Source organism: Balaenoptera acutorostrata, chromosome 16 (genome assembly GCF_949987535.1).
Source record: "Balaenoptera acutorostrata chromosome 16, mBalAcu1.1, whole genome shotgun sequence".
NCBI classification, from domain to species: Eukaryota; Metazoa; Chordata; class Mammalia; order Artiodactyla; family Balaenopteridae; genus Balaenoptera; species Balaenoptera acutorostrata.
This window is the reverse complement of record NC_080079.1, coordinates 9,795,210-9,807,691: the sequence shown is the minus strand read 5'-3', so window position 1 is coordinate 9,807,691 and position 12,482 is coordinate 9,795,210. Positions and strand designations below refer to the sequence as shown.

Sequence of the window (12,482 nt, the reverse complement as noted above, 5' to 3'; positions counted from 1 at the left end):
AGGTGCCAGGCCAGCTGGGGCTGGGCCGCAGTGGACACTGCCCAGAGCCTCCTCCAAGATGTCCTTTTCCAGCCAGCCCAGGGGGCTGCGCCTCTAGAGCCTCGGGGTTTTCAGATCAGAAAATCAGTGGCCTGGAAGGGACCCTGGAGACCCAACGGTCCAAACCCTCGTTTTATGGAGGACGTGCCTGTGGCCTGGGTGGGGAAGGGTCTTGCCCAGCTCCCCCCAGGTTAGAGCCGTGCCAGCGCCCCCGTGGACTGCTGACATGCTTTCCGTGGGGAGGCGGACCTCGCTGGGCTGCTTTGCATATCACTCTCTTCATTCTGCATGCTTGAGAGAGACGCCGCTTGAGACCAGGGTCCTGTGGGCATGAGGTTTGCGGTCGGAGCAGCCGATGGAGCTCAGCTCAGCGTGGCCTTGGGTAACGACTTTCCCCATCCAGGGGCTCCATTTGCTCTTCCTGAAACGGGCTGTCACATAGCTCACAGTGACAAAGGGCCTGCACGGTGCCTGGCACACAGTAGGTGCTCATGAACCTTCGTTCCCGTTGCTGTTGCCACCTGTACTCATCCCTGTTCTATGACCCCAGACGGCGTGCACACGGGGCCTGGGGTGAGTGAAGGAGCAGCGTGCCCACCTGAGGGAGCACACCTGGGCAGGGGCGGCGGGAGGAGGGGCATGTGTACTTTGAAGAAGCACGTTCAGCGTGTTCCGTTGGGGAAAGCGGCACACCCTGTTGTGTTTTGTATTACTGACGCCATCATTTGTGGAGCACTTCCGTGTGCCAGGCCCTTTGCCAGTTTACATGACTGGTCTCAGTGAACCCTCCCCACGCCCTTTCCAGACAGGATGGCCCTTGCCCTCTCTGGCAGATGGGGAAGCTGGGCTCTGAGGAAATCTTCCCCAAGGTTGCACAGCTCTTTACTGCGGGAGTGGTGTTGAGACTCTGGCCTCCTGTCACCGGCTCCATCCTGCCTCTCTGGGGAGAGCGTGGTGGGGATGCAGGTTCTGTCTCGGAATGCTGAGGGGGCGCCTGGAGGGGCTGCGCATATGTGCCCCACGTGCTCCCGTGCCTTGGCTCTGGCTTCTAACCTTTGCCAGCTGGGTCATGCCCAGCTCCTAACCGGCCAACAGCTCCCAAGATGGAGATCTCAGAGGATGCCATTTTGGTCATTTATGACAGGTTTTGCTTTTCTTAAAAAAAAAGAGGAGTGAGCCAGTGTGAGCAACGCTGGGCTGTCTTTCAGCTGTGTTGGTGAGAGCTTCACCAGCATTTTCCAAAGTGTGGTGCCCAGCTCCCGGGGGGTCTGGCCTGAGCCTGGGGGCTGCCTGGCCGTGGTGAGTTATCTGTTACTCATTCTGTTAGAAAAAAAGTAAAAGCAGCACATCAAAACCACAGACTCGGGGCTTCCCTGGTGGTGCAGTGGTTGGGAATCCGCCTGCCAATGCAGGGGACACGGGTTCGAGCCCTGGTCTGGGAGGATCCCACATGCCGCGGAGCAACTAGGCCCGTGAGCCACAATTACTGAGCCTGCGCGTCTGGAGCCTGTGCTCCGCAACAAGAGAGGCCGCGATAGTGAGAGGCCTGCGCACCGCGATGAAGAGTGGCCCCCGCTCGCTGCAACTAGAGAAAGCCCTCGCACAGAAACGAAGACCCGACACAGCCATAAATAAATAAATAAATAAATAAATAAATAAATTAAAAAAAAAAAAAAAAAAACCACAGACTCACCGGCGTTATTCCTTAGAATGGTGTACCTTTATTTAATTTGAACAACTGACTTCACTGAAAGTTAAGTATAAAGTAAATAATAGTACAGAGGGTCTAAGGTACTATACGTGAAACATGCAGTTATTAACGCGACTTTCCAACCAATCAGATGCTTAAAACCCAAATCATCTTTGATTGTTCCCCATTTCGCTTCCCTCCCTCTTCACGATGTGTTGGGTGGACGTGGTGACGCTCGATGCACGACTGGCCCTGGCTCCGCTGCAGCTGCTGGGATTCCGTCCCGCATAGCCTGGCCCTGCTCCACGGCTCCGGCTCCGGCTCCCTCGTCTGCGTTTCCTCTCCCCTCCCGTTATTCTCTACTCCGCGTAAGGGCTGTCTCCCAGATATTCGGCTGCTTCCCTGCTCTTAAATCTCTGATGCTCCCCATCCCTTGGAAAACAACCAGTTCTTGGCCTGACATTTGAGGCCTTCGGCAAGCTGGCTCGGGCCCCGGCTGCCCCGGTGAATGGCCCACAGGCCCCTATTCAATGCTGCTCCCGTCTCGACCACACTCTGTCCTCCAGAACCCAGACCGAACTCTGCGGGTGCTGGGGAGAGGCTGCCTGCGTGCCTTTACTCAGGAATGGTTTTGTTCTTTTCTTCCTGAAATAATTTCCAACTTACAGAAAAGTTGCGAGAGTAGTACAAAGAACTTCCCCACTCCCTTTGCCCAAATTCCTGAATTATTGCCATTTTACCTCATGTGCTGTAATCCCCTCTTTATATGTGTACATATGGATGGAGATACATATATATATATCCATTATCATCACTCTTTTTCTGAATCATTTGAGAGCAAGTTGCAAACACGAAGGTGTCCCCATCCAAACAAACACTCCAGTGATCATCTCCCCCAGGCAAGGCCCCTCTCCAGCGCAACGCGATACAGCCGTCCAGTTGGGAAATCAGTATGATATGTCATGGCATCAGCCAGTCTTCAGAACCCATTCGAATTCATCCACACCGTCCCTTTTCCTACAGATCCAGGGTCCAGCCCAAAGGCACCTGTCACACTCTAAGTATGCCCGCAGACTCTCCTTCAGTCTGGAAGAACTCCTCCGTCTCTTGCTGTCTTTCATGACCTTTCAGAGTATAGCTCTTTCATTCTGGGAAAATCCCTCAACCTGTGTCTCCTCATGACCAGACTCTGGCTGTCGTTTGGGCCAGGGATCCCATAGAAGTGACATAGGGTGAGGACCATCCACACCGCCAGGGACGTAATCCCGGTCAACACCTGGCCACGTCGGTGCCCACCAGGTTTCTCCACCTTTAAGTCATCATTTCCTCCTTTGTAATCTATCAGTATCTGGTGGGAAGGTACTCCAAGACCACACCACTGCCCTTCACTTCTTTAAACCTCCATCCACCTCCCTTAGTGTCCTTCGATGGCTCCTGCCGGAATTCACCACCACTCTGATGGTTTTTAAATGGCGGATTTTCAGTTTTCTTCGCTTCCTCTACATTTACCAGTTGACATGTACTGTGAAGAGGAACTTTCCCTCCCCCCCATTTATGTATTTGTTCGTGTTTTTATATCTATATGGACTCGTGGATTATTACTTTACTCAATGGATTTTAATCTGTTACTATCTGTATTTTTTTTTTTTGATGTCCAGATAGTCCCAGATGTGGCCAGTGGCAGCCTCTTTGAGGTGATTCTGATGTCCTTTTGACGTGACCCCTTTCAGCAGACATGCTGGGAAATAGGTGTGTGTAATGTGTACACACACACCCCCCTCTCTATCTATAGCTAGTGTTTATCTGATAAGTGTGATTGCAGCCCAACCCTGAGAGTTCTCTCAAGCCTCATCACCTTTGTGTATTATATGCAAGTCTTCCCTGACTGTGAGAACCTGCTCCCTTTATCCTTGATGTGGTTATTTTTCTGCTGATCTCCCGGTGGGTAACAGTTTCCTTAAGACACCAGTCTCCTCCTCTGTGCCATTGTGGCCCCTGTCCCTTCTCCTGTACCCCTTCCTTCCTTGCCCTGTCCAGGGGAAGGGAAGCAAAGCCTAGTGGCTTTCCACCCAAACCATCAGGGAGAGAGGGAGGGAGAAGCATTTTTTTTTTTTTTTTTGGGAGAAGCATTTTTAATCTGGAAAGCCCTTTGCACATGTCTGTCTGTTGAAGCACTTGACTTGCTTCGTCCCCTCACAGGCCCTTCCCAGATCACCCCAGCCTGAAAGGAGCCCATTTTTCTGCGGCAGCTTGTTTTTCTATTACCGCCCTTCACAGTTTTCCTTGAGCTAGACTTTCAACTTGCCTTGCTCTCCATCAGCCTGTCAACCCTGAAGTGTGGGATCCCCATCTTTTTAAAACTACTTTATTGAGGTGTGATTGACATATAAAAAGCTGTACATATTTAATGTATACAGTTCGATGAGTTTGGGGATAAGTATACACCTGTGAAACCAGCACCACCATCAAGGCCATAAACATATCCATCACCTCCCAAAGTTTCCTCCCACCCCATTATTATTACTATTACTGTTATTATTATTATTATTAATTTGATCCTGATTTAATTTATCTTGGTGCTGGCCACAGAGCTCTTGCTGTGCACAGGTCTTAATGTGTAGAACTGAAGATGTTGGCTTTTTAGACTAGAATGTGAATGTCTTCCTCTTTGAAGCAGAGCCCTCTCTGCCTCAGCCTCTGAAGGAAGGTGACTCATGGCCCTTTGGAGAAGCACTTGTTGATACAAGCTTCCCTCCCTGACATTCCAGTGGAAAATCAACCCTTTGCTGGCCTGACTAAATTTATAGTGGGTTGGCCCCAGCAGCTGGTGGAAGCAGCTGGTGGTTAAAATCTCTGACAGATATTTTTTTTCCTCTCTGAAAAATATTTCAGTCACTCTAGTCCCAGCACCACAGAATTTGGAAGCCATTTATAGCCTCTTACAGCTGGTCTGAGAAGAATTCCCCTATGTCCCCAGAAGTCGGCTCTCCCCTATCCTTAGCCATCTGGAGCACGACCAGATCCCTGCAAAGTAAGACAGAAAGATCCTGGGGCTGATGGTACAGTGTGAATTTGACAGTTTTTTTCTTTTAACAATTTCACATGGTTCAATTTAATATACATGTATACACACATATATGTATATGTAAAAATTATTAAAATTATGTCATATGGGAGGTTTATAAACCTCCCATATGACATAATATGGGAGGTTTATCCAGCCTATTAACTCTTGATTTACACACTATTCTAACACCCGTAGTCTGTAGTACATTAGAAGCAGGGAACTGGAAGGCATAAAGTAAAAAAGAGCCAGGTGAGTTGGAAGCAGACGTGCTGGCTCACAGCCTGCGAGGGAGGGACCAGACTGAGTTTGCAGAGTCCTTGAGATTGTGCCGTCCAGGGCCTTCCCTTTTAAAGACGGAAAAGTTCAGCTCAGAGGAGTCACCTGGCTGAGATCCCAAGGTGGGGCTGGTCTAGAATCCAGCCCTCTTGACTTCGTGTACAATTGTTGTTTTAGTGCCATAGCATACCTCCTCACTTATATCATAGTCGCTCAAGATGCTGATCATGTGTCACTGACAAAGTGTTTAGTTATGTTCAGGATTCTCTGTTCAAAAAAAATCAAGGAAGTGTCTAACATGCTTTGAAAATTAATTCCATCCCAAAGAGTTAAAATTAAAATGCCATCCCGTAGAATATGCGAGCAGATACTGTTATGTAAAAAATTCTCCACCAGGACCTTATTTTCCCCACTGGTGCCTGTTGAGTGAGACATGGCTGGGTTTCTGTCCTGAGATGAGGCTGACAAGGTTGGGTCCTCCCTGGGGGAATGTGTGAGTGTAAAAGTGGGGGAAAGATGGCCTTGCTCTGCTTGTCCCGTCTCTTGAAACTTTCACTGAGCTATGAATTGAAGTTGCTCCCTGGCACTCAAAATTTTCCTTAAAAGTGCTTTCTTATTTCTTTTGCTTATAAAAGCAGTATGTGTTCAGAATAGAACTAGAAAATAGAGATAAATTCAACGAAGAAGAAAAAAACACTCATAACTTTACTACTGAAAGAATTACCATTAATACCTTGGCGTTCATTCACTCTGTTGCTCGCTTCCTATGTGGGTGTTTATACATACATGCATGTGTACACATATACACACACATACGTATATATCGATACACACGTGCACATAAAATCTGGATCACGCTGCCAATAGTTTTTTTTTTTTTTTTTTAAAGGATTTTCTTATTTATTTATTTATTTATTTATTTATTTTTGGCTGTGTTGGGTCTTCGGTTCGTGCGAGGGCTTTCTCCAGTTGCGGCAAGCGGGGGCCACTCTTCATCGCGGTGCGGGGACCGCTCTTCATCGCGGTGCGCGGGCCTTTCTCTATCGCGGCCCCTCCCGTCGCGGGGCACAGGCTCCAGACGCGCAGGCTCAGCAATTGTGGCTCACGGGCCCAGCTGCTCCGCGGCATGTGGGATCCTCCCAGACCAGGGCTCGAACCCGTGTCCCCTGCATTAGCAGGCAGACTCTCAACCACTGCGCCACCAGGGAAGCCCTGCCAATAGTTTTTTAACCTATTTTCAGTTAATAATGGAGCCTTTACCTCTGGATACATGGATACCTTCTTTTTAAAATTTTTTAATTATTTATTTTTTTTACCTTTTTTAAAATGGTTGCAAATGAGTCCATTCTGTGGACATGCTTTAACTTGATTAACTGTCCCCTAGTGTTGGACGTTTTGGTTGTTTCCATTTTATTTTGCTATTGTGGTCACAGCTATGGTCCGCATCTTTGCTCACACCCTTAATCATCTCCTTAGAATAAATTCTTGGAAGTAGAATGGCTGTGTCAAAGAAAACAAAGTCTTTTACGGCTTTCGATGTGTGTTGCCAGAACTCCTGGGCCACATTTTTCCACTCAGGCTTTATGACTTTAGAAAGTCGATATTGCCTATGGTTTAGGATTCTCCAAATCGTGATCCAACAGAGACACCCAGAGTCCCTGCCGGCCTCCTCCTCCAGGCTCGCCCCTTCCTTCACTTCACGCTGTGCCCATTTCTCTCTGGCTTCTTGGGTGTGGTTATTACAGGGCTCCAGGGTCATGTTCTGGGTGATTTGGGATAGTGGGTGGGAACCATGGAGGAAAAAGGAAGCATCACAAGATCCATGGGAATAAATAGAAAGGTGTGGGCACAAACGTGTGCTAGTCCGGTCATATTTAGAACATAGTTTTGGGAAGTTCACCCTGGGCCTCCCTGCCCGTCTTTCGTCTCAATGCCAAGGGCAGCACTTTGTGGCTGAGCATTTGATAGAGGCTTTGGGCTGATTCTTCAGCTTAGGATCAAGTCCCAGTCCCTCGACCTGGCCTTGTGACCTGGTTCCGGTCTACCTGTCCCCTTCCTGGTTGTCTTGATCTGCGTTCCAGCTACAGTGGCCTTTCTGCATTCCTCCAGAATGCCAATCTCCTTCCTGATCTGGGGCTTTCAGATGTGTGGCTCCCTGTGCTGGGGGCACTCTTCCGTCCCTCACTCTTCAACCTTTGGGACATAGCCTAGCGGGGTGGTTAAGAACATGGCTTCTGGGGTCTGGCTTGGGTTTGTATCCTGGTTCTGCCTCTTACCAGCTGTGCAACCTTGGACAAATTCCTCAACTTCTCTGTGCCTTAGTTTCCTCATCTGTAAAATGGGAATAATGATAGCAACCACCTCACAGGGTTGTTGTGAGGATCACCATATGGTGACATCTGTAAGTGCTTAGATAATAGTTCCTGGCACACAGCAAGTGTCAGCAAACATTCTCTATCACTGAGCTGGTGACTGGCCTCAGCTTACAATTTTACGAAGACATTTTTCCTGACCCCCACTCCCAGCTGGGACCTCCTAGTTTATGCTTTCTTAGCCATTTGTACCTTTCCTTCTTAGCAGTTACAACAGTTATTACTGGATAAATAAGCATTTTTTTAAAATGTTTGTTTCCCGAGACTGTAAGCTCCATGAGGGCAGGGACCACCTCTTTCCTGCTCACCACATAGAGTTGTTATTACTGGATAAATAAGCATTTTTTTAAAATGTTTGTTTCCCGAGACTGTAAGCTCCATGAGGGCAGGGACCACCTCTTTCCTGCTCACCACATAGAGTTGTTATTCAATCAATATCTGCTCAGGGAATGAAGATAACTGTCTCCTTACTGACTGCTCCAGAGCTGAGTTCATCAGAAGGAAGAACTCTTGACCCTCCCCGATAAACTGAGACATAACTGATCATGAAAGGGGTTTCCCAGCAGAGTAAGCAGATGTGTGTGACCAGAGACAGTGTCTGGTGACCTGTGTCCCTCCGAACTTTCAAATCCAGCCTGCTCTTGGAGGTTGTCAAATGCTGACTTTCCCAGTGCATGAAGGACCAGGATAGTTTTTAATTTCTATCTCACTGTAGATCAAAACTTTTGAAAATATAATTAAATGAATTACTAGAGAATGAAACAAAACTCAAGGCCAGGGTTTCTCGACCTCGGCACTACTGACATTTGGGGCCAGGTAATTCTTTGTTGTGGGTCTGTCCTGTGCACCGTAGGATGTTTAGCAGTATCCCTGGCTTCTACCTACTAGATGCTAGTAGCACCCGCCCCCTCCAGCTGTGACAACCAAAAATGTCTTTAGATATTGCCAAATGTCCCCAGGGGGCAAAAAATCACCCCTGCTTGAGAACCACCCATCAAGACCTACAAAACACAAGCCCTGACTTACATTATTAGCGTCAACAGACAAAATGAGTCTATCATGTTGCTCTAAAGGTTTCTAAACCCTCACCCCAGGTGTCTGTGCTGTCTCATCGTGGAGTGGTAACCGCCCCTCCCGGACCAGCCCCCTCCGTGGGCTACACCTGGAGCAACACCGGCCCCTTCCTCTATGAAAAGGGAAACTGAGGCCCTGCTTAGGGCCCAGATAAAATGTGCTGTTGAAACATATTTAAGATGTTCAGGAACATTTCTGAGCCTTGGTTTTTTTCCTTCCTTCAGTTCACCTGTAGTGGATGATGTCATCCAACCAGCTGCCCTTGAAGACCTGGAAAACCCTCTCTTAGCTGCCTTCTCCCCCCACGGTGATGTCAGTGGCTGGGTGTCCACGGATTTGACAGCCCAGAGGTATGGTGGCGGTGGTGCCCACGGCGGATGGCGGGACCCCCGGGCCCGGTCCCTGAGGCTGCCTCCTGCCCTCCGTCCCATCTTCTGTCCCGCAGTTCCCCCCACGACCCAACACACACAAAGGTGTGCTCACTCTCCTGCACAGGGCTGGGCCTCTTCTTAGGGCCTCAGGAATTACCTGAGCGGGCACCAGAAAGACCCCGCCCCCCGCGCCGTGCTCTATTTAAAATAGAAGTCCTCCAGGAGCGATATCGTGCTCTTTGTACGTTTCCAGGGAAGGACTTAGCCGCCTCTGGCTTCCCGGGACACGCGCTGGGTCAGCCACTTGTTTTCTCTGTCTTTGGGGAAGAGAAGAGGCATCAGCACACGGGGAAGGGGACCAGGTCCCGCGCCTTGCTCAGCAGACGGGCCTGGGGGGCGGCGGAGGGGCTTTCTACGGCCTCGTGTTCCGCCCGTGCGCCCTCCCCCTGCCCTGCGTGCCCCGCACCCATCGCTGCGCCCCGTGTGCGGCGTGTGCACCGGGCTTCGCCCCGGACTCAGAGGATGCGGATTTGACACGTGGTTTATTTAAACCAGGCTTGCTCACAGCCAGCCTCGGGACTCGGCTCACACGCCTGTACACACACACACACACACACACACACACACACACACACACACAATCTCTCTCTCTACACGTGTATATGTGTCTCTATATATAACATATACACACACACACACACATACACAGTCTCTTTCTCTACACACGTCTGTATGTGTCTCTCTATATTTATATAACGTGTACACACACACACACAATCTCTCTCTCTGCACACGTCTATATATGTCTCTATATTTATATAACATACACACACATACACAATCTCTCTCTCTACCCACGTTTATTTATGTCTCTATATATAACATACACATACACACACACACACACACAGTCTCTTTCTCTACACATGTCTGTATGTGTTTCTCTATATGTTTATATAACATGTATACACACACACACACAATCTCTCTGCACACGTCTATATATGTCTCTATATTTATATAACATACACATACATACACAATCTCTCTCTCTACCCACGTCTATTTATGTCTCTATATTTATATAACATACACATATACACACACACAGTCTCTTTCTCTACACACGTCTGTGTGTCTCTATATATAACATATACACACACACACACACACAGTGTCTTTCTCTACACACGTCTATATGTGTCTCTCTCTATATTTATATAACATACACACACACACACACACACACATACAGTGTCTTTCTCTACACACGTCTATATGTGTGTCTCTATATTTATATAACATACACACACACACACACAGTGTCTTTCTCTACACACGTCTATATGTGTCTCTCTCTATATTTATATAACATACACACACACACACACACACACACACACAGTGTCTTTCTCTACACACGTCTATATGTGTCTCTCTCTATATTTATATAACATACACACACACACACACACACACACACATACAGTGTCTTTCTCTACACACGTCTATATGTGTGTCTCTCTATATATTTATATAACATACACACACACACACACACACACATTTTAATCGTATTTGTATTAGTAAAACAGCTGCTTTTTGCCGGATGGTGCATGGCACTGGGGAACCATAGTGAACGGGACAGACACTGGGTCCCTCCTCCCCAGGCTGAGACAGGAGCCTCCCTCTGAACTCCTGCAGCCACCCCTCTCCCCCTGTGCCACTGCCCTTCACAGATCCCTGTGAATTATCTGTCTCGAATGCCCGCTCTTCGCGGGGAGGAACTGGATCGGCTGCGACCTCTGGAACCACAGTGCCCAGGCTGGCCCGGGCTGGTCCTTGGGGAAAGGCAGTAGACTTGAACTGGGCTAGAGGGAAGAGGGGGGTGAGCCTCCTTGTCTGCCTGCTTGGGGGCCAGTGTGCGCTAACCACCCCCGAAGTCGGCCCTCTTGGGGGACAGGCGGTCCGTTCCTGCCTGGTCCCCGCTGTCCTGCTGGGACAGCGTCGAGAGGCCTCTTCATAAACTGGGAGGAGGTTTGCCTGGTGGAGGAGAAGTGTGAGGGCAGGGCTGACACAGCAGGAAGCTCCAGGCCAGAAACACATGCTCTAAGGCAGCTGCTCGCTGACGTCGAATTCCGAGTGTTTCTGTTACAGGTGGGAGTCAACCATAGTTCTTACTTATGTATGAGTTTAACTTCTTAAAGGAGGCATCCTAGCTGGGGAACGAGGCCCTCAGCACACAAGGAGCGTGCAGAAGCTTCCAGGGTGAAGTCGGGCATGCCTTTCCGTCCTGTGCTCGGCCTCCTGCCCTCCCCCATGGCCCTTCCCTGACCCCCACCGTTTTAGCAAGGCCAAGGGACCTCCACCTGCAGCCGGAGGGGCTCAGCCTCCCTTAGGGAAAGGAGTGGGGCTGAGATCATCCTCATCCAGTGCTCGAGGGACGCCAAGGGGCCGTGGGAGCAGAGGATACAGGAGGGCTTGGCTGGGTGGCTCTCGGGAGAACTGACGTCCACCGGGGCGTGTTACTGGCGCTTCTGAAGTTCCCGCCTCAACCCGAGACTGTGTGTTTTGAGTGACCTGTCCCAGGCCCCATAGTAGTCCCGTGATGTCTGCTCTTTAAGCTTCCACTGAGGGCACTTCCTGTGCTTCAGGCACCACTCGGGGTGTATCTCCGTAAATCCTCACAACGGCCCAGCAGGTAGAGGGTTCTGTTACGACTGCTGTGTCACAGGTGAGCAGACAGAGGCTCAGAGACACGTGGCTAGTGAGTGGCAGAGCCGGGGTTTGAAGCAGGTCCAGCTTGGCTACCGAACCTGGTTCTGAGCTTCTCCACTGGCTGCAGGGAGCCGGGTTCCCCCTTCCCCCCATGCCACGGGGTCCCGCCTACATCACTGGCCTCTCAAGTCCGAGAAAGACATGAGTAAAGAAGTTGTGTCACCTGTGACCGTGACCAAGTGTGATCACAGGATGCAGGAAGGGACCGGTGGCTGAGTACTGAGTTCCTCAGTGCTGAGAGCTTGGCCAGCTCTCTGGCTTTATTTTCCAGTGGAAAGACTCAGTAGATCTCTATGCCGACTGAGCAATTTTGGTGCCTTGCCAGCGTGATTGGACGTTTGTCCGGAGTTGTATTGTTCTATTTTTACTGGAAATTGGTGGGAAGGAGGTAGTTCTGATAGGAGCAGAGATTGGTCTGGCTTTGGTTACCAACTCTGTCTACAGAATACGGTCGATCTGAGTTATTTGCAGATTCCATGTTTGTGAGTTTGCTTCCTCGCTGAGATTTATTTGTAACCCCAAGATTGATACTCACGGCTCTTTCAGGGTCATTTGTGAACACATGCAGAGCAGCAAAAAATTTGAGTCACCTGACGAGCGTGCTCCCAGCTGAAGTGGAGCAAGGCGACCTCTGGCTTCTTGCCGCAGCTCTCGTATTATGAAAAGCATCCTTTCACAGTATATTTAGTGCCATGCTTTTGTGATTTTGTGCATTTTGTTGATGATTTTGCTGTTTAAAATAGCCCCCAGGCACAGTGCTGAAGTGCTGTCCAGTGTTTCAAAGTGCGAGAAGGCTGTGGTGTGCCTGATGTAGA

General features: G+C 49.4%; 1 protein-coding gene across 13 annotated transcripts in view; it reads left to right on the top strand.

Annotated features, from left to right (window-relative positions):
- The window catches only part of TACC2 (transforming acidic coiled-coil containing protein 2), a 209,174-nt gene that overhangs the window by 97,312 nt on the left and 99,380 nt on the right, over positions 1–12,482 (top strand). For all 13 annotated transcript variants that reach the window (XM_057531486.1, XM_057531484.1, XM_057531483.1 and 10 more), the window contains one exon: positions 8,743–8,868. In XM_057531486.1, the coding sequence (XP_057387469.1) occupies positions 8,743–8,868 (126 nt within the window). The remainder of the gene's footprint in view (positions 1–8,742; positions 8,869–12,482) is intronic.